The sequence below is a fragment of the Temnothorax nylanderi genome, unplaced genomic scaffold (genome assembly GCF_030848795.1).
Source record: "Temnothorax nylanderi isolate EJ_2023f unplaced genomic scaffold, tnyl_v1.0 TNYL_tig0206_pilon, whole genome shotgun sequence".
NCBI classification, from domain to species: Eukaryota; Metazoa; Arthropoda; class Insecta; order Hymenoptera; family Formicidae; genus Temnothorax; species Temnothorax nylanderi.
The window spans coordinates 118,383-141,668 of record NW_027249268.1 but is presented as its reverse complement, the minus strand read 5'-3'; the positions used below and the strand labels follow the sequence as shown (position 1 = coordinate 141,668).

The 23,286-nt window shown below is 40.4% G+C and overlaps 1 protein-coding gene across 1 annotated transcript; it reads left to right on the top strand.

The window, feature by feature from the left end:
• Nucleotides 1–15,354: 15,354 nt before the first annotated feature.
• On the top strand, nt 15,355–16,194 carry LOC139779045 (uncharacterized). The gene has a single exon (XM_071717256.1). The coding sequence runs from the start codon at nt 15,355–15,357 to the stop codon at nt 16,192–16,194; it is 840 nt and encodes a 279-aa protein (XP_071573357.1).
• Nucleotides 16,195–23,286: the final 7,092 nt, after the last annotated feature.

Sequence of the window (23,286 nt, the reverse complement as noted above, 5' to 3'; positions counted from 1 at the left end):
TAGATTTAGAATTCCAGTTGAAATCATTATTGACGAATACACACATCGAGGAAAGTATAATGAAATTTATACACCAGCGCAATAATGCCCGTCAAAATGCTGATTATAATGGCGGATCAATAAGCGATATATCGGACAGCGAGCTGTATAGACAGTTGAATACGAAATATTCCAACGAAGGATATTATCATGAGTACCTCCTCACGTACAACTTCAATACAGATGGTATGCCGATTTTCAACAGTTCGAAACGAAGTTGTTGGCCGATTCTATTGTATGTCAATGAACTTCCCCCAAAAGAACGATTCAAGCATGTTCTCTTAGTTGCGTTGTGGGTAGGAGATAAGGAACCTACGCCAAGCATGATGGATACGTTTCTGCAACAATTCGTCCAAGGGGCATTAAAATTATTCAGAGAAGGAATTATGATTAAACATGCAGAAAGGCAAAGAATATTCAAATTTGCACCGTTGTGTTGTGCGGTCGACTCGGTGGCACGGCCTGTTGTACAAAATCGGCTGCAGTACAATGGCTACCAGGGTTGTTCCTGGTGTTACGCGAATGGCACATATTTGCGCGGAACCGTGCGATATTTATTCCGTGAAGACGCTGAACTTCAAAGCCACGAAAGCCATTTGAAAGACATAGCAGACGCTCAATTACTCAGTAAAATCATCAGGGGTGTAACAGGGGACTCCATTATATTTAAACTACCGAAATTCAATGCAGTGTGGGGATTTTCGTACGACTTCATGCACGGAACATTGCTAGGAGTCCAGAAACAAATCGCAGAAAGTAGTTATAATCAAGGTTCACCAATTTATCTCAACAAACTTCAACGAACAGAATTGAATGCCCGTTTAATTAGCATTAAACCGATCAAAAAAATTCAGCGTCTACCAAGACCTCTGACTGAGAAGTGTAAATGGAAGGCTTCTGAGTGGCTTTCTTGGTCATTATTTTATTGTTTACCTTGCTACTATGGCATAATACGAAATGACGTCCATGAACATCTCGCTCTGTTGGTTAGTGCCCTATTTCGACTTCTTCGGGATAATGTCACCGATGAAGAATTAAAACAATGCGAAATCGATCTTCTTCGATTCGTCGCAGATTTTAAAATTTTATATGGTGAAGAGTGCGTAACGTTTAATATCCACGCATTGTTGCATATAGTACAATCTGTGAGAATGTGTGGTCCATTATGGGCCACTTCAACATTTAGTTTTGAAAGTACGAACTTCCACCTAAAGCAATAAGTGAGTGGGCCAAAGGGCGTAGAAGTACAAGTTTGCACAAAATATCTGCAGAAAAATTTGTGGAAGTGGCGAACAAATAGTGGAGGCAAATCGGAAGTTTGTAGGCAATATTGCAACAATTTATTCGCCGCACATAAGCATACAGGCACAATTACTGTTGGAGAAACAGTCCTCTTGGGCATTGGTCGACAAACCGCCAATGGAATTCGATACGAACGGTGTATTTGCAAAGGTGATTACTATCACAGCAGCACCTATAGACCAAATAAAAAGACAAATGATTCTGCCGTGCAAATCAACACTGACGAATGCGCCGAAATAACGGCCGTACTTCTGATCGGTGATGAATGTTATTTCGAAATCCGTAAAATGATAACGGAGAATGCATTTAATGTACCTCACATTTTCAGGGTACATGGTTACAGCGAAAATACGATTACCATTCCGATATGTGATGTAAAAAAAAAATGATGTTTGTTACGCACGCAGAGGGTACGTACGTATGCTGTATCCCTAAGATATTTTACATGTGACGGCCGTATAGGGCACAAATTTTATCTCTACTCAAAGTTAAGCTCTAAGTAATATTATATAGTTGTATATAATGAAATAAATATAAAATTTACCCGACCGACTGACTTTATATGCTTGACTATACTTTATTTACAAAACGTATTTACCATTTTTAAAATAAAATGATTTTTCATAAAAGTATCTAAAGCCGGATGTTAATGATATACAGTGGGAAATGTCCCACCTTATTATCACACTTTGATTTTAAAAACAATTGTGCTCTCATATAAATGTGACAACATATGTTAAAAATATATGAACTTTTTGCACAACGTGGTTTAAAACCATAGTGAAGTGCTACGCTACTTCAATTCCGTTTTAAGTATCTCACGCATAAAATTGCGGACAGAAGCAGTTAGAATACTTGTACGTAATTACAGATAGACGCAGTTAAGATTTTCCTCGGATAGGATGCGGGCAGAAACAGTTAGAGTTGTAACACGAAATTGCAGACAGACGCAGTTAAGATTTCCCTCGGATAGTATGCGGACAAAATCAGTTAGAATTGTAACACGTAATTGCAGATGGACGCAGTTAAGATTTTCCTCGGATAGGATGCGGGCAGAAACAGTTAGAGTTGTAACACGAAATTGCAGACAGACGCAGTTAAGATTTCCCTCGGACAGTATGCGGACAAAATCAGTTAGAATTGTAACACGTAATTGCAGATAGACGCAGTTAAGATTTTCCACGGATAGGATGCGGGCAGAAACAGTTAGAGTTGTTACACGAAATTGCAGACAGACGCAGTTAAGATTTCCCTCGGACAGTATACGGACAAAATCAGTTAGAATTGTAACACGTAATTGCAGATGGACGCAGTTAAGATTTTCCTCGGATAGGATGCGGGCAGAAACAGTTAGAGTTGTAACACGAAATTGCAGACAGACGCAGTTAAGATTTCCCTCGGACAGTATGCGGACAAAATCAGTTAGAATTGTAACACGTAATTGCAGATAGACGCAGTTAAGATTTCCCTCGGACAGTATGCGGACAAAATCAGTTAGAATTGTAACACGTAATTGCAGATAGACGCAGTTAAGATTTTCCTCGGATAGGATGCGGGCAGAAACAGTTAGAGTTGTTACACGAAATTGCAGACAGACGCAGTTAAGATTTTCCTCGGATAGGATGCGGACAGAAACAGTTAGAGGTGTAACACGTAATTGCAGGTAGACGCAGTTCAGATTTTCCTCGGATAGAATGCGGGCAAAACCAGTTAGAATTGTAACACGTAATTGCAGATAGACGCAGTTAAGATTTGCCTCTAATAGAATGCGGACAGAAACAGTTAGAGTTGTAACACGTAATTGCAGACACTTACAGTTGAAAATGTTGTCTCGGATAGGATGCGGAAAGAAGCGGATAGGATCTCATCACATTTTTCTATGTTACAACAGTTGTACGGTTAGAAACAGATGGAATTGGTATCCGCAAATATTTACTGCAGACAGAACAGACAGCTTACAGCTAACTGTAAACCTCTAAATACGGATAGAATTTCTATCCGTTTCTGTCCATGTCTGTCCGGAATTTTTACCAGGGCTCTTGCCAGACCTCTCTCTCCCAATTCTCCCATCTTGAGCATTCCTCCCAAATATGTTCCCATGTTTCCTCCTCCCTCCCACACATCCTACACATTTTGTCCTCCTCTTTTCCCCAGTATAGTCCTTCCCTGACTTCGTTACCGAGTCTAAATCTAGCAACCCTACTCCACCTTGCTTCCTCCCAACCCTTCTTTAGATAATTCGGTATCCCGTCCTTCCTTATACTCTTATACCACCTATTGTATTTCGATTCCATGATCTTTTCCATCCTTTCTTGTTTTTGCCTCCTTTTCTCTCTATTCTCCAATGCCTCCTCTTCTAACTCCTCCTCCCCTTCCACTTCTACCCCGATCTCTTCCAGATATTCCTCTCTCTCCCGCTCCCATCTTCCTATTATCCTTCCCCTCTTCCATCTCTCTTTCATTTCTTCCAAACACTTTCTCGCTATTTCTCCTCCTTTACCTTCTTTCAGTTTTCTTTCAAACTTCCAAGCTCTCTTACTTGCTCTAGCTCTCATCTTTTCTCTTTCTAGTTCATCTCTAACCATATATCCTAGTGTCCTCCAATTTAATCCGAGTGTCCATCTGAGATATCTCTCGTGTATCCCTTCCACCTCCCTCTTTTCCTTCCATCCCTATATTTCTGCCCCGTATCCCATCACCGTCCATATCAGGGTGTCATATAGCCAGATCCTTCTTTTGCAGTCCTTTTTCCACATCCTTTTCCCTATCCCCCACACCTCTCTCATTACTCTTGCTGCCTTCCTTCTTCTCTCTCTAATATGCGCCTTCTGCTCTTCATTCTCCTTTAATGTGTACCCCAGATATTTGAACTCTTTGACCTCTTCTAATTTCTTTCCCTTTCATCTCCAATCATATTTCTTCTTCCTCCCTCCTCCTTTTCTAAATCTCATTATCTTTGTCTTCTCTATACTTAGCGTTAGTCCCTTCCTGTCTAGATACCCCTCCAGCCTGCTTATCATGGATCTCATATCCTGTTCCTCCTCCGCTAGTACTGCTATGTCATCTGCATACATTAATGTGTATACCTTTTCTCCCTTTAATCTCACACCCCCCCATCCGCCCTTCTTTATGTGATCCTCTATGTCCGCAATTAGTAAGTTAAACAGTATCGGACTTAGCGGGCATCCCTGTCTTAATCCCTTCGCCATCCAGAATAAGTCCCCTTTTTCTTCTCCCCTTCTCACACTGCTTTTTGTTTCTCTCAGCACTTCCTCTACCCTGTCTATCAGTCCTTGCCTCACACCTCTCTCTTTCATTGCCTTGATTAGAACTTCCTTATCTACTGAGTCAAAAGCCGCCTTGAGATCTACAAATAGAACTGTCATCTTCCCTTTCTCCTTTCCTAGGTGTCTGTTTATCAGATAATTCAGCGCAAATATCTGGTCCATCGTCCCCATTCCTTTTCTAAATCCTGCTTGGTTGTCGGGAATCAAGTTCATCATTTCTACTTTTTTCCTTATCCTTTCTGCTAATATCGCCGTGTATATCTTATACATTGAGGACATGATCGTTATCCCTCTGTAGTCCTTCACCTCTTTTCCTTCTCCTTTCTTCACTATTGGTATTATCTCCCCTTCCTTCCAATGTTCCGGCCAGCCTTCACCTCTCCATACCCGTTTACATATTCCCCATACCCATCTCACCATCTCTTCTCCTCCAAATTTCCATGCCTCGTTCGGAATTCCGTCCTTGCCTATTGCCTTCCCTGTTTTTAGTTTCTTTATTACGTTTCTTACCTCCTCCAGCTCTATCTCTTCCTCATCTTATCTGTCCCTCCCTCCTTCTCCTTTCACAACCCTGTTCTCCACGCCTCCCAGTAGCTCCATGAAGTATTTTTTCCACTCTTTCAGCCTTATATCTTCGTTTATCCTCTTCCTTCTTTTCCTTACTCTACCTATCAATTTTCATACCTTAACTTCCGATCTCGCCTCTCCTATTTCTCTAATCATCCTTTCCTTCTCTTCCTTTTTCTTTCTTTCACATACTTCTCTATACTTCCTCCTCCCTTCTCTATATCTTTCCACCTCTCCTTTTCCTTTTCTCCATTTTCCTAGTTCTCTCCTCACTTCTTTCTTTTTCTCCTTGCATTCTTCATCCCACCATCCTCTTCTGTTCTTATTAGCTCCTCGACCCTCCTCCTTTTCGTTCTCCTCTAATACTCCTCTTATTTTTGACACACCTTTTTTATCTCCTCCTGCAACTCTCTATTTCCTCCTATCTTCCCTAGCCTCTCAACGAATTGTTTTCTTCCTTCTTCACTCCATATACCTCTTCTTCTTATCCTTTTCACCTCTTTCCTTCTCTGCATTCTGTTTGCGCCGCCTCTTATCCAAAGTATTAAAGGGTGATGGTCTGAATCTACCCTTTCTCCTAAATTTATCATTGTATATATTACTTCTAAAAAATTATATTAAAAGCTCTAAAGAAATTATTAAACATGTTAATACATTGCGTTCGTGCAATGATCATATAAGAGTGTGAACGATCAATCATATACAGCAAGTAAAATGTTATGCGTTCGTGGAATGATCTTGTAAACTCGTGAATTGCATTTATTATTATATAATCTTTTTTTATGTATTTATTATTCAGAAATTTTTGGTTAAATTAGCGTTCGCGTAATATTCACAAGTGAAATTCATATCATGAACTGCAATTGATACTACGTAATCATAAGATAAAACAGTAGTAAAATTTATAATTAATAGTGTCGATGAAGAGCGCTGAATCACTGTTTTTTAAATATCTTAACATATTTATCAAATTTATATACTTATTAAATTATATTTTTTACTTTTATTTATACAATTATGTTCTATTTATATAATATCTTAATCTTTTATTTAATATTTATATTTATTTAAACTTTTTGTGTATAACAACATTTATAAACTGTATAAGTAATTAGTTAAATAATTATCGTATCATCACATTTTATACTTTTATATAAATATATAATTTTTTTTATTTGATGTTATTTAAATAATGTAGGTATTGCTTATGTAATATGCAAAGTAATCAGCAATCTTCCACAGACACTTTTTATATACTATTCCCCTCTCCCCAAACTCACCCATTAATTAAAAGCACCAATAGAACCCCATGAAACCCCCAATTTTTATCCCCATAGTAGCCATCCCCATAAAATTAGTAATCTTTTGGTACCAGTTTCATCAAAATCATCAACAAAAAATTAGAAAAATTTTGGCACCGGTTTTAAGAAAATCGATCCATTAATAAAAAATTATCCATTAATGAAAAATTAAACTTATCCTCCAAAAATTAAAAAAATTTTGGCACTGGTTTCAAGAAAATCGGTTAATTAATACTTATTATTTCTCGAAATTTGAATAATTTTCAAACCGGTTTCCAAAAAATCGGTAACGAAAAATTATCCATAAAAATTATCCATAAAGAAATTCAGCTTGATATGTGTTGCCAGGTCTACCGTTTTAGCTATAGATCTACCGTTTTGGCTCACAAACCTACCGCCTACCGTTTTAGCTGGATTATCTACCGTTTTTTTTACTTTACATATGTATTTCCTTGATTATTCGTGTATAAATTAGAAATCGAAAATTTTATTCTTAAAGAATACATTAAAAAGTGACAACCACGTTTGAAACAGCATATATTATTCCCGCTATTCTAATTTAGTACTGCCAGACGACTACCGCGAGCAGTGTTATCGTGTTTCCTACTAATAGGATCGGTGCACCATTTGTGGCCATTGCTCCATTTGTGGCCACTTCGACGAATCTTTCGAATCATTTAGTTAATGATTTATGTTTGCGCTACGTATTTGTGTTGGTCAAGTTACCCGCCGATGCAGAGTACAGAATTTGTTTTATGAGAAAATTACGGTTTATAACCGAAGTGTGTGAACTGTTGCATTTTCTTGTGGAAAACGTTAAGGATACGAGGTAAGTTAAACGTTATAATAATTGTGTAAAATACATAATTATGAGTAATGTTTGTGTAATTGGCTTGCGGAAAGTCTAAAAATTGACCTCAAAATGCATAACCACGTATTTGACTTCTATTTAAAAAAAAATAATGGGTGTCGAAAACTAGATCATGTATTAATATAATTCTCCATTTTTGGCCATGGGATGGCCAGAACTGGTTGTTGCAGTGTTCCAGTTGTGGCCAAATAATCATCCAGTATTGTTATTATTCGTGTAGGTATACCTAATGCCTATACGACGTACGTATAAGTATTTGAAATACTTATACACCGATGTTATTGACCGAGGTTGTTGTGTATCATGTCTGGAGGACAAATTAAGTAAGTTAAATATGCCACATATTATATTTTTATCGTTAATAATTTGCAACTAAAATGTCCATGAACCGCATGAGAATTGTTTAAACAAAGATTTAACTAATAATGTTCAGGAAATTTGTACAACGCAAATATCAGTAATCTCAAACAGCAGAGAAGAAACTTTGAAAAACATTTTAGTTTATCCTGAAGTAAAGAAGTCATCAAAAAAGAAAAATATAAATAAAATACAATTACCTTCAGTGATTACAAGTGATCGCTGATTACAGTTAAAAGAACAAGAAGAGGATAAAAAGCGATTATTATTAGAGCAAAGACAGAAAAAGAAAACAGAATTAGCGATAAAACGAGAAGAAAATTTAAGAATAAAAGCAGAAAGAAAAGAGAAAAGAGAAATATAGAGAAAAAGAAAAAACAACAAGAGAAGGAAAGAAAGAAGGATAAAATGATTGCTAAAAAATTACAAACTGCTAATAAAACAAGAAAGTCTTAGAAGTAAAAACTCTAATAGATGAATTATTTTAAACAATGTTAATTTTTTGATATTTTTATTTTACAATTTTATTTGATATTTTATTTTATTTTTTTATTTTTTATTTTATTTTACAATTTTATTTGATCTTATTTTACAATTTTAATTAAAAAAAGTTAAGTTACTATTGATGACGTATGAACCTTCATAAAATACATAAATTTGTTAAATTCTCGATATTAGTTGATAGAAGTTATGTATGATATGCTATATATATATATTTTAATAAAAATAAATATTAACAGTGAAAACAAATCATAATTTTTATTATATAGGTATACCTATTTATTAATTGTTTAACCCTTTGAAGCATACATTTTTCTTTACACAGAAAACAGCTGAAATTTGTTACTCGGGGGTTTTCGGGGTCGCTGATCACGAATATGACCTCAGATTTTCAAAATTCAAAATGGCGGATCCAATATGGCGGACCGAATTCGTAAAAAGTTTCTTGCTCAAGCTGAAATTTGTCACTCGGGGGTTTTCGGGGTCGCTGATCACGAATATGACCTCAGATTTTCAAAATTTAAAATGGCGGATCCAATATGGCGGACCGAATTCGTAAAAAGTTTCTTGCTCAAACTGAAATTTGTCATTCGGGGGTTTTCGGGGTCGCTGATCACGAATATGACCTCAGATTTTCAAAATTAAAAATGGCGGATCCAATATAGCGGATCAATGTCATAAAATAATGGTGGTTATGGTAAAAATTTTTACGAATTCGGTCCGCCATATAGGATCCGCCATTTTAAATTTTGAAAATCTGAGGTCATATTCGTGATCAGCGACCCCGAAAACCCCCGAGTAACAAATTTCAGCTTGAGCAAAAAGCTTTTTACGAATTTGGTCCGCCATATTGGATACGCCATTTTGAATTTTGAAAATCTGAGGTCATATTCGTGATCAGCGACCCCGAAAACCCCCGAGTGCCAAATTTCAGCTTGATCAAGAAACTTTTTACGAATTCGGTCCGTTATATTGGATCCGCCATTTTGAATTTTGAAAATCTGAGGTCATATTCGTGATCAGCGACCCCGAAAACCCCTATGTATGATATTATACATGAATTCGGTAAATACTTTTCCTAATAATGAATTTTTCGCTTAAAAAGTGATATTTTTTAGCATTTGTTTATTGATATCAACAAATTCGGTGACAATATTCACCAATTGCGTGTAATTTTAGATTCTCTGACATGTTACGATATTGAAATTACAAAAAAACCCGAAAAAATCGATTAAAAACTGGCTTAAAAATGGAAAAAATTGTGGTAATCTAGGTGGGATAGATTCTATCCCGCTGTGCCGCAAAGCGTTAATTAGAAATTAACCTTAGTTTCATTATGTGGCCAAAACTAGTACTTATTGTGGCGAAAACTGGTGTTTTGGTGGCTAAAAACGGTGAAATCGGAACTTATGATATAATTTTTATTTTTGAAATGTTACGTCAGAACCCCGGAATTTAGGTATATTGGTTCGACGGATAGCGAAGGAAAGGCTATCCAAGGGAGGGGGTATGGGAAGACGTAACGAGATCTTTAACCCTTAAATGCCACACCTCTCAAGAATCTCGTAAATGACACATGGGGTCTAAAAGACCCCAGCATGAAAAATGTCTCCTTACTTATTGATTTTTTGATATTTAGTTATGAAAATTATTTTCAATGTTGTTCAAGGCTTAGAAAAGAGAATAAAATGCTTATATTGTTAAAATTTCAATTTCAATATAGTATAAAAAATTAAGATCGCCAACAGTTAAAATATTGGCTCCAAAATCAAAAAAATAATAAATAATAAATAAATAAATATGAGCTCCATTTTTGGCGGGAACATTGGAAAATATATCATTCTAAAGGGTCTGGGGTCCGCTGGACCCCGGGTGGCATTTAAGGGTTAAGTTCTCTCGGGTTCACGCTAGAAGGGCGCGTGCCTCGAGTCGAATGCACTTTTCGGGACAACTCTAGTGATGGGTCAACGTCCAGAAGGGACGCTATTACGCCAGCTGAGAGTTTCGTGCACTCGCGGTCCTGTTTTCGGTCAAGAATGTAATATCCCTATTACCGGGGATCGGACCTTGTGCGATTTAGAGAGGTAGCGGTGAGGCGAGGTCTTAAATTAAATAATGGGAAGCCAATATAATTTTAAAATTATTACACATTTATTACAAGAAAAGAACAAAATGGAAAATCATTGTGTTACATAAATGCGTGTGACTGCGGCGTGTGTGTGTGTGTGTAGAAGGCGCGGGTGTTACAATGGTACGGAGGTCATCGAGCAGGATTTTAAGGGAAATGAATCTATAGTAAATTGCTATCCTGCCCGCCAGAATACATTTGGTAAGTTAACTAATATTTTACATCAGATTGTGAAGAAAGAGTATGGGCTATGTATGTGTAGATACAAAAGACAATGTATAAAATAAACAAACATTAATTTGGTAACATAGTCATTAGTGTAGGATATCCAGAATTATTTCAAAGAAATAGTTATATAAAATTTACGGTTTCGCAAGATTATGATTACGGTACAATGAATGGTTATTAATTGACTATAAATTTATATATTCGTAAACTATTTTTATGGGGGATGAGGTTCGGGGGGAGAATTCCTCGAGTATTTCGATACTCGAGTCGGAGAAGGAGGGAGAGGGTGATCGGTCTCGGTAGAGGGTGGTCGAGGTAGAGAGCGCGGGGGAACCAGTTCTATCTAGAGATTCCTCTCGATATACGAAAGGAACCGGGGAGAAATTGAAAGTTAGAGATCTCTCCCGGAACTCCGCAAGTTCCTCGGAAGGAACTGGAGAGTAGGAAGGTTCCAAAAAGGGGGATGATTCTGGGGTATCGGGGAACACCCGATACGCAAGGGAACAACAGACAGGTGAGGGAGATGGCGAAAGGGGAGAATCAAGGATAGAGTGGTCGATATGCGGAGACTGTTTGCGTCTTAAAAATGAAGCAAGGAGCTGTCGCTCCACTATACGAGCGCGCCTGTTTCGTTTTATCCGATTCCGGATAGTTATGCCCAAGGACTTGCGGCGGTGTATTTGCGAGTACACTAAAAATTAGTTTATGATTTTGAATCCGAAATGGGGGGAGGTTTTAAAGATAAATTTATATATATATGGGACGATCCACGTCACTTTTACCCCCATCTGTCCAAAATTGGTATGGACGGATTTTAATGACCAAGGGCGGAAAATGTTTGTCTTAAAAAGAGCTTTCGAAAGGCGTGTGGCATATATGCGCAATTCAACATGGCGTCATAGTTATGGCTGCTTAAAGGGATAAATTCAAAATTTCAGATCCAACAGGGGCAGATAAAACGGTGAAAAGTAACTAAATTCATGTGAAACTCAGTATTTGGGAAATTTTGGGGTCGCTGATTACGAATCTGAACGTAAAATTGTGAAATTTAAAATGGCGGATCCAATATATTGCGGATGCAAATATGAGAAACGGACGAAAATTCCAGTAAATGATCTGAAAACTCTTACTGGAAGGTTTTTTGGGTCACTGATCACGAATTTGTAGCTAATTTGTTAAAAAACAACAGACAAACCGTGTTAATTGAAATTCTACTCTTAGCGTTACCCAGAGATGACGGCGTGGACGTGGTAGAAATTCATCTCCTTTGGAGTGCTTTATTTTCGTGAGTTCCCCTGGCCTCTCACGCTTCGGGGTGCTTTATTTTCGTGAGTTCACCTGTACTGTAGAATGTTCAGTGGTTGCTCACTAGCAGAGTACTGATAAGAGATTTTACAGTACATGAAATACTCTGCTAGTGAGCAACCACTGAACATTCTACAGTACAGGTGAACTCACGAAAATAAAGCACCCCGAAGTGTGAGAGGCCAGGGGAACTCACGAAAATAAAGCACTCCAAAGGAGATGAATTTCTACCACGTCCACGCCGTCATCTCTGGGTAACGCTAAGAGTAGAATTTCAATTAACACGGTTTGTCTGTTGTTTTTTAACAAATTAGCTACAAATTCGTGATCAGCGACCCAAAAAACCTTCCAGTAAGATTTTTCAGATTATTTACTGGAATTTTCGTCCATTTCTCATATTTGCATCCGCAATATATTGGATCCGCCATTTTGAATTTCACAATTTTACGTTCAGATTCGTAATCAGCGACCCCAAAATTTCCCAAATACTGAGTTTCACATGAATTTAGTTACTTTTCACCGTTTTATCTGCCCATGTTGGATCTGAAATTTTGAATTTATCCCTTTAAGCAGCCATAACTATGACGCCAGGTTGAATTGCGCATATATGCCACACGCCTTTCGAAAGCTCTTTTCAAGACAAACATTTTCCGCCCTTGGTCATTAAAATCCGTCCATACCAATTTTGGACAGATGGGGGGTAAAAGTGACGTGGATCGTCCCATATATATATATATATGTATTCTCGTATATAGTATATACATATATATATATTTATGTAAAGATGTATAATGACAAGCGAGCGGGTATCTCGGGCTTACTATTGATGGTTGCGATCGTGGAATCTGAGGTGACTGCGGCGGATTCTTCCCGACGTAGGTTTGACTCGGTTCGGGACTGCGACGTGATCTTGACGCGCACAGAATCTACTCGCGATTGTTGAAACCGCGGGAGCAACAGAAATCTGTTTCACGTTTGAGTAAAAAGTACGCTGGTAAATATGGCTTCAAGATAAAACGTCTCGGACTGGATCAGAAGTGCCTCCAAGTGCGCAAAATCGCGATTTTTATACAAAATTAAGGAGGCGGGATTATGTTTTATTCTGATTTGATTGGTGGAGTTCTCTTTTGATCGTGACGTCGGTTTCGATTTTCCGCCTATCCCCTGGCGAGTTTCCCCAAAAATCGTCATTGTCTATGAGCAATTTCTAATTAGCGGCTATTTATTGGCGAGTACGTTATCACTTGCCCTTTGACAGTACCTTTCAGAGGCTTAACTTTATCAATCGCCGCGAGCCGTGGGTCTTAGGTCAAATCTGCGTTTCACGGAAAAGCGTGAGATCAGCTCCCCCGTGACCCGAGAGGTCACCCAGATCCTTATGGCATTTTTAATTTGTTGCGCCCTATGCCACGAAATTTCGAGATAATTGAAATTTCGTGCTTCATTTCGTGGAATTAGAATGGAATGCGACAAACAAGTCTATAATTTGCCTATTTTATTAGGCTCGAGTCTTCTGGAAGGTTTCGTCATTTACTATTTAATGAGCGATGACAGTTGGAGTGCATCCGCTTCGTCAATTGATAACCGCTATTTTACGGTTTCCGTCTGTTTTGTGTGATGAAATGAGCGATCCCACGAAAGAAAGAAATCGTGGAGTTAACAGGACGTAACAGAAACATTTATTTAAGTTTATTTGTTTGCCGATCTTAAGTTTCTTATCTAAAAGATTCTTAAGAATATATTAAAGTAGTTAAAAGCGTTACATAACAAAAAAAATTTAATTAAAACGCATTTGTTTCGTCAAAAATCCTTAAAGTGGCCACAAATGGTGCACCGACCCTATATGGAGCTTTCACTTTCACTTCTATTGGAAGGCCATGTTCATCGGCCATAATAGAAGAAATTGAAGAAAAGAAGAAGTTTAGTCTGTTTAGTTTAACACAAATAACATAACACAATTAAAGCACGCGGTTTCAGTTTCTTTGCACGTCAGGGCCAGGAGTTATTTTTCTTCCTGAAAATGAATTCCGATTATTCCGAAGAATCCGAATTATCCGAAGATAATTATGATTCTGACAGCAGGTAATACAAATTATTGCTGCCAATGATTTTTAACAATATCCACTATCAAAACCTTTTTTGCAGTTTTTGAAATTTATTTTACCTATATTTAATAATTTAAATAGAGAAATGCAATCAACTTCTCCACAAATCTATTATTTAAGAACCAAAATTGTAGGGGTATATAAAACTGTGGCGGTCTACGCCACTTGTGATACACGCCCGTGCGGTAACTCTACGGCCCTGTATTACCGGCGGCTACTTCGCATCAACGCCGCTAGGCGCCGCATCGCCTGTACCGTTGCTCGTGTTTCATATTCGACCAAGACCTGTATATAAAGGGACCCTCTACGGGGCTTGACAGATATTCTTGGACGCTAGACGCCTACGGCAGCAGCGCGTGAATGCTCACCGACTCGAGGCGTCTGGACGCCCTCGGCAGTAGCACACGATCGCAAGCCGCCTACGCAACCCAGTGTATCTGGCGTTGCTTTTGAAGAGGTTTTACCTCTTAAGGCGCTTGGTCACCGTTCGGCAGTAGCGCGTGAATGCTCACCGACTCGAGGCGCCTGGACGCCCTCGGCAGTAGCACACTAACGCTCTCCGACTCCTCGGCGCCAGTCGCCTCTGGCAGTAGCGCGTAGACGCTCGCCGATCCCTAGGCGCTCGGTCCCCCTCGGCAGTGGCGCACGGACGCCCGCCGACCTCCTCGGCGCGAGACGCCTCCTGCAAGAGCGCGTGGACGCCCAACCCTGGCGTCACACGCGAAATCGGCAAAGCCAGCAACCTCGGACGTCGCCTCGTCTTTTTGAAGAGAGATTCCTTGCAGAGAAGAAAGATGAAGATCCCACCAAAAGACGTCGGACGAAACCTCTGTCGCACACATTTACGGTCAGAAAGCGGCCAATCACTCTATCGGATAGAGATCAACCTTCGTCCAGTCAGGCTCACGTTTCATCTCCTAAACGGTCAAAGGTGTGCCACATTGATCTAACAAAAGGGAAAGAGATCCCAACTAGAAACGTACCAACTTCCTCCACGGTTCAGGAGGAGCCAACCGACGACACACCAACTTCAACCTCAGAATCAACGCAAACCAGCCCCAGGAAGTCTGGCATCGATGTGGCCACGCAGACGAAACGTAGAGCGGGCAGCCGTTTTAAGAATCAATGGCGTTACAAACACTGACACATTTACAGTTGTATATAATGTAAATATATGTTAATTGTTTAAATGCAAACATGTGTCATCTTCCTTTCTACCCCTTTGCGATTCACAATCCATGGGCCAACTCCTACTCACGCAATAACGGATAAGTTAGAATAAGGTAGATAACCGCTTAAATATAAAAGTAGCAACGCCCATAAAATTGGTGACCCCGACGTGATTGCAAAGCGAGGTAGCAAAATGGAAGACAACGGTAGAGTACAGATCTTCGAGGACAGCGTCAGCAAAGTCGCTGTACGCATACCTCCGTTTTGGGGAGATAAACCCGAACTATGGTTCGCACAGCTAGAAGGACAATTCACACTCATTGTCAGTGGCATCACCCAAGACTCTACGAAGTACTCATACGCTCTGTCTCAATTAGACTCTCGTCAAATTAAAGGAATTAAAGACGTAGTCACACAGCCCCCAGAGGTCGACAAATACGAAACTGTAAAAAGAGCACTCATTCAGCGTATGTCCGTCTCTCAGGAACAACGGACACGGCAACTCTTGGAGCTCGAAGAATTCGGAGATCGCAAGCCATCTCAATTCTTACGACACCTCCGAACTTTAGCGGGTGAAAATGTACCCGACTCTCTTCTACGGACACTTTGGCTAGGACGACTTCCTACTCAAATGCAGATGGTTCTTGCTACCCGGACGGAAGATCCGCTTAACAGCGTAGCCGAACAGGCCGATCGCATCCACGAGATGACTAACAAGGCCGTCGTGGCAGCAACAGCTGCGCCTGCAACTAAAGAGTCTTTGGAAGTAAATATCCAGGCTCTGACCAAACAGGTGGCCACACTCACCACACGCATCTCAAGAGACAAGTCGAGGCAACACGACAATGAGAAAGGCCGAAATCGAAGTCGAAGTCGAAGCCGTAGTCAGAGCCGCAACCGCGGTAAAACCGAAGAAGATAAGAACGATAGAAATGACAAGCACTGCTACTACCACAATCAATTTGGTGAGAAAGCAAAAAAGTGCACACAACCTAGTACATATAAATCGGAAAAAGGCCAGGGCAGTCACTGATGGCGGCCAGTAGACCCGCCCCAAGCCCTCACCGCCTAATCGTTACGTGCCAAGATACTAAGAAACTATTCTTAATAGACACAGGATCGGACGTGAGTGTATACCCTCGCTCCATGTTAGCGGGATACACCGCGCCAACATCCTACGAACTCTTTGCAGCAAATGGCTCAACAATCGCTACGTACGGCACGATTACATTTCAGCCGGAACTTGGGTTACGACGCGCATTTCCATGGCGTTTCATCATCGCCAACGTCACGCAGCCCATCATCGGAGCTGATTTTCTTGCCTATTACCATCTCCTTCCAGACCTACAGAAAGGTACTCTTCTCGATGGTAAAATGCACTTGCGCAAGAGAGGCACATCAGAAAAAGGGGCTGTGGAATCAATCAGAGTGTTGGCTATTGAAGACGAATACCACAGAATCTTGGCAGAATTTCCCGATATCTTAAAGGCTACTGCCAAGAGACATACGGTAAAACACAACACGCTCCACCACATCAAAACCACGGATGGCCCACCAGTAGCTTGCCGTCCTCGCCGTTTAGCCCCTGACAAACTCAAGGCGGCCAAGGCTGAATTCGATCTCTTGCTTCAAGAAGGGATCATTCGAGTATCAAAAAGCCCATGGTCATCACCATTACATATGGTGCCAAAGAAAGGAGACTCCTGGAGATCTTGCGGAGATTACAGGGGAGTTAACGCTAGAACAGAAGCGGATCAATACCCAATTCCGCATATCGAAGACTTTTCACAGAACTTACACGGAAAGAAGATCTTCTCAACAATTGATTTAGTGCGAGCATACAATCAGATACCCGTTAACCCTGATGATATTCCAAAAACGGCTATAACAACTCCTTTCGGACTCTTCGAATATCTTTTCATGCCGTTCGGGTTACGCAATGCCGCACAAACATTCCAACGCTTCATTCACGAAATCACAAGCGACTTGGATTTTTGCTATGCGTATACTGACGACATCCTCATTGCATCAGAGAACGAGGAACAACATAAGAAGCATTTACGCATACTCTTCAAACGACTTCAGAAATACGGCATTTTAATCAACCCCTCTAAATGCGTTTTCGGAAAAACAAAGGTTCTTTTGTCAAAATGGCAACCATTAGTCTTTTTCAGTAAGAAGCTGAATCCGGCCCAGCAAAAATATAGTCCCTACGATAGAGAGCTTCTAGCAATCTACGCCGCTATCAAACACTACAGGCACATGCTAGAAGGAAGGATCTTTACGGTGTTCACTGACCACAAGCCAATCACATACGCCTTTCGACAAGATCCACTACATAGCTCTCCTAGGCAGGCACGACACTTACAATACATCGGTCAGTTCACTACCGATATTCGTCATATAGCGGGTAAAGACAACGTCGTCGCTGATACCCTCTCACAAATCGAGGAAATTCAGTCCGCAATTAACTTAGAAAATTTGTCACAAGCACAAGAGGAGGATACCGAGGTGGAAGACATCTTGAAAGGGAACTCTTCATTTAAATTGACAAAAGTATCAATCCCTGGAACGAGTGCAGCATTATATTGCGACACGTCAACCCCAATAGCACGTCCCTTTGTTACAAAAGAGTACAGAAGACAAGTGTTCCAATCACTGCACAGTCTATCGCATCCAGGAACCAAAGCGATGCACAGTGGGTCAAAACGGCAATCTAGCTGGACAAAATTCGATTTTCGAAGATTAATATTTTTTAAAATAAACGATTATATTTTGAAAAAAGATATCTGATAGTTCATTTTCTACAAAATATTTACCATTTACACTTGTAGTTGTGTTATAACAATCATTTGAATACGTCGTATAAATGTCATCTCGCAAAACGTTAAATCATTACTTTAGCAGCGCTTGAGAAATAAAGAAGTATTCTGCTTATATTGAAGAATATTAAAACTTCAAATTAGATAAATATAGAGAAAGATATATATTTTTAAATTTTATTAACAAATTTTAATAATAGTTTTTTAATAATAGCAGTATTTTAAGTCAAACATTGCCGATTTTTAATTATGAAATTTTCAAAGTATGAAACTTAGAAAGGTCTACAAAAAAACGCTGCGGACCAAAACCAATGGTCGAATCGTCACGATAATAAATTATTGCCAGTTAGGTCGATTCATACGTCTTAGTTTTATTATCGTACTGGCGAACTACAATTGCATTGTATTTTATTATTTTATAATTTTTTATTATTTTATTATTTGTTTTAATTTAGGTTTAATTTCAGTTAATTCGAAAATTATATTGCGATCGATGCATACATGTACTGCTGTTATAATTATAATTTTTTGATATATGTAATTTGCTTAATTTAACACACTGACACACAATGAGAATAGTCTAAAAATGGCAGGCCAAAACGTTTGTTAAGTTTTTACCTAATTAACTTTCAGGGTACGGACTGGGTTAGCGTAACCCGAGCAAATTTTGAAAGTAGCGCCATTTCAAAGGAAGTGAATGGTGTTTTCAAATGTATCTTTGTTTAAACAAATAATGTAATAAATCTATCAACGCCATTGTATTTTTGAGAAAATTTCCGATCCAAAAAAAAAATTGTTTCAATTGACAAATTACAGCCCGATATACAGTTAATCAAAGTCGCCGGGTTAGGCTAACCCATGTCCGTACGGAACGTAACTTTTTTATAGTCCGTACCCTGAGGGTTAAAGATTACGACTTTGATAAGGAATAGCGCTATGTAGTTAGTGGATGGTTTTTAAGGAACACTCTGTATATTAAATGTTATCAAATTAAACTGATATACTTTGTACATGTTTACTTTCTATTTTAGAACACTTGAGAACATTTTTTTAACGATGAAAACAAAATTACTACTTTTGTCCAGCTAGATTGCCGTTTTGGCCCACTGTGCGACGGCAAGAATAGTCGCAGAAAGGTACGTCTGGCCACGCATTAAGGCCGACTGCCAAGAAAGGGCAAGAGCATATCTCGCGTGCCAAAAATCGAAGGTCCACAGGCACAACCGATCGCCTTTAGGACAATTCGTTGGCCCTACCAAACGGTTCGAGCACATACACATGGACCTAGTTGGGCCTCTATCCATCTCTAAGGGTTATTACAATCATAGACCGATTTACCAAATGGCCTGAAGCCATACCGGTGGCAGACATATCCGCAGAGACAGTAGCCCAGAATCTCTTCACTCACTGGATCGCAAGATTCGGTACACCTACGCGGGTCACTACGGATCAGGGAAGGCAATTCGAGGCCAACCTGTTTCGTCAGCTTACTAGGCTAACAGGAACCACGCACATATACACAACAGCCTATCACCCCGAAGCCAACGGCATGGTCGAACGTTTGCACCGACAAATTAAGACGGCCATTAAATGCCACGAAACAGAAGCTTGGACTGAAGTATTACCCGTCGTCATGATGGGCATCCGAGCAGCATTTAAGGAAGATCTCCACGCAACTCCTGCAGAACTCGTATACGGAGAAACCATGAGACTTCCGAGAGAGTTTCTACAAAAAACTACTCAAGCCAATGAAACGAGTGACTTCTTACTGAGACTCAGGAAGACGATAAAAAGTCTACGGCCACAACCAATCAAAAGACACGGGTCGCCTGCTATATTCCAGCATAAAGACCTGGCAAACACAACTCACGTGTTCCTCAGGCACGATGCACCAACGCGGGCTCTGCAACCCACTTTTGACGGCCCTTACGAAGTCCTCAGCAAAGGCGAGAAGGTTTTTAAGTTACGGATTAACGGCAGAACCGTCCACGTAACTATCGACCGCCTTAAGCCTGCCTACATCTTGGCAGATCAAGAACCAAACGACAAGCCTCGTGAGACACTCCAGCCATCACAAGATACTTCAGCGGATGTTCCACCTACGGAAACCACAACTCGGAGTGGCAGAGTGTCACGAAAAACGGTACAATTTCAATTCCCGACTTTAAAACAACGAAGGGGGTAACGTGGCGGTCTACGCCACTTGTGATACACGCCCGCGCGGTAACTCTACGGCCCTGTATTACCGGCGGCTACTTCGCATCAACGCCGCTAGGCGCCGCATCGCCTGTACCGTTGCTCGTGTTTCATATTCGACCACGACCTGTATATAAAGGGACCCCCTACAGGGCTTGACAGATCTTCTTGGGCGCTAGACGCCTACGGCAGCAGCGCGTAAATGCTCACCGACTCGAGGCGCCTGGACGCCCTCGGCAGTAGCACACGATCGCTAGCCGCCTACGCAACCCAGTGTATCTGGCGTTGCTTTTGAAGTGGTTTTACCTCTTAAGGCGCTTGGTCACCGTTCGGGAGTAGCGCGTGAATGCCCACCGACTCGAGGCTACCGCCTCGGCAGTAGCACACTAACGCTCTCCGACTCTTTGGCGCCAGTCGCCTCCGGCAGTAACGCGTGGACGCTAGCCGACCTCTAGGCGCACGGACGCCTTTCGGCAGTGGCGCACAGACGCCCGCCGACTTCATCGGCGCGAGACGCCTCCGGCAGTAGTGCGTGGACGCTCGCCGACCCTAGGCGCACGGTCGCCCTCGGCAGTGGCACACGGACGCCCGCCGACTTCCTCGGCGCAAGACGCCTCCGGCAGTGGCGCACGGACGCCCGCCGACCTCCTCGGCGCGAGACGCCTCCTGCAAGAGCGCGTGGACGCCCAACCCTGGCGTCACACGCGAAATCGGCAAAGCCAGCAACCTCGGGCAAGATGCCTCGTCTTTTTGAAGAGAGATTCCTTGCAGAGAAGAAAGATGAAGATCCCACCAAAAGACGTCGGACGAAACCTCTGTCGCACACATTTACGGTCAGAAAGCGGCCAATCACTCTATCGGATAGAGATCAACCTTCGTCCAGTCAGGCTCACGTTTCATCTCCTAAACGGTCAAAGGTGTGCCACATTGATCTAACAAAAGGGAAAGAGATCCCAACTAGAAACGTACCAACTTCCTCCACGGTTCAGGAGGAGCCAACCGACGACACACCAACTTCAACCTCAGAATCAACGCAAACCAGCCCCAGGAAGTCTGGCATCGATGTGGCCACGCAGACGAAACGTAGAGCGGGCAGCCGTTTTAAGAATCAATGGCGTTACAAACACTGACACATTTACAGTTGTATATAATGTAAATATATGTTAATTGTTTAAATGCAAACATGTGTCATCTTCCTTTCTACCCCTTTGCGATTCACAATCCATGGGCCAACTCCTACTCACGGAATAACAAATAAGTTAGAATAAGGTAGATAACCGCTTATATATAAAAGTAGCAACGCCCATAAAACTACTGGAGTGTTTTATAAGAAGAGACTTAATTTTGAACTGTGCAATTGAAAAAATTGATTACAAGAATCCACTTAACTTTGTTAAAATTGAGGACATTTATGTAGGTGCAGAAAACTGTGCTCTTCTGTCACGTCCTGCTAACGGAATAACAAAGGAACAAGAATTTTTATCAGAACACGATGTTTAGATTTCTTAGTCGAAAGTATAAATCAGATCAATATCCGATTTGATTTCGCAAATGACGTTCTACTAAAACTGGAGTTGATCAATCCTTAAAATGTTAAAAAGGGCAGTTCGGATTCGATTATACCCTTGATAACATGACATTAATGTTATGTTACTGTTAATTTGTGTTTTCTGGGAAACTACGAGGTATATTTAACGAGGTTTATTATACGTATATTGTAGGTATATTTTACGAGGTTTATTATAAGTATAAATTATAATTTCTTTTTTATTTACTATTGAGACTATTGAGTGTTGAGTTGTTTTAGGTATTCGTATTACTTATTATAATTAGAATATTTTCTTCTGTTAACCAGTTTTATACGAAACTTGTGATATACTCAGTGAGACTAAATAAGGAGTAAAGAAAAAACTACGAGTACATTTTTTAATAATAAGTATAATTTCTCTTTTATTTGCTATTGAGTTGTTTTAGATATTCGTATTACTTATAATTAAAACATTTTTTTTTATTAATTATCAGTTTAATGTCTTATATTATACGAAACTTCTGAAATAAAAATCTACCGCTTTAAATTTCAAATCTACCGCTTTTTTGGCTTGCCATCTACCGTCCAATTTTTCAACTAAATGATATCGTGCATTTTTTTTTACAGAAATCGGAAACCCTTTTACTATTAGCAATTTTTCTAATTCTATTACATTCTTTAGTTCTTTTTCTACCTCTATCTATATATATAAGTACGATGCAGCCGACGGCTGGATGGGGGCCACCCGGCAGCTACGAGGAGCCGCCATTCCCGACACCGATGGCACTGTTCTCCAAGATGGCCAGGATAGAGAGAGGATCGCCAAAAGTCGTGTTGCGGAGGCAGGCACTGATGGTGCAATTGGAGCACACCTCGGTAAAGATGAGCATCATGGCGCCACATGGCCGCCAGATGGACGACGGCGCACTAGAGTGCGACCAAATCACGGGCGACATTAAGAGCAACAAAAGTTAGGTTAAGAACGCTAGACATATATATTTAGGCTAAGCGAGGCACATCCATAATTTTATTTTGTTCCGGCGCCATGTTGAATTTGTTTTTTTACTTTACACGCGAGCGCCACCTTACAACTAAATAGGTTAATGGAGGATACGACTGACCTAGTCAATTAAGTAGGCCATGCGGCGTACATTCCTTAAGTTTAAAGTGCAAATAATCTAGTCGCAGTAAGCGTCATGTTAGCAACCGACAAATAAAGAGTTATTTTCTATTAATTCTATCTACCTTTCATTTCCACCATCCGAGAGTAATCATAACCAACGCGGTGCAGAATAGTAACTATAAAATGAATAAAGAATTAGATTAACGACACTTTGAGGTTATGAGTGCACTCGGAAGAGTCAAATCAACATAATATCAAGAGTGGAAAACCACTATGCGGATTAGGATCAAGCAGAAGCTAGAGAATACGATTTCATTATTCCCAGCGCAAAATTACGCGTAGTTCAGAAGTTATAGCGTATAAAAGAATTTTCTTGTCGCGAGCGACACCCAGGACACCTGGGACACCCAACGGCGAAAACCACATAGCGCTAACGCACCGGGTTCGCTAGATAGC

Coding starts and splice junctions, on each gene's coding strand:
- LOC139779045 (XM_071717256.1), top strand. CDS start 15,355: ATGGAAGACAACGGTAGAGTACAGATCTTCGAGGACAGCGTCAGCAAA.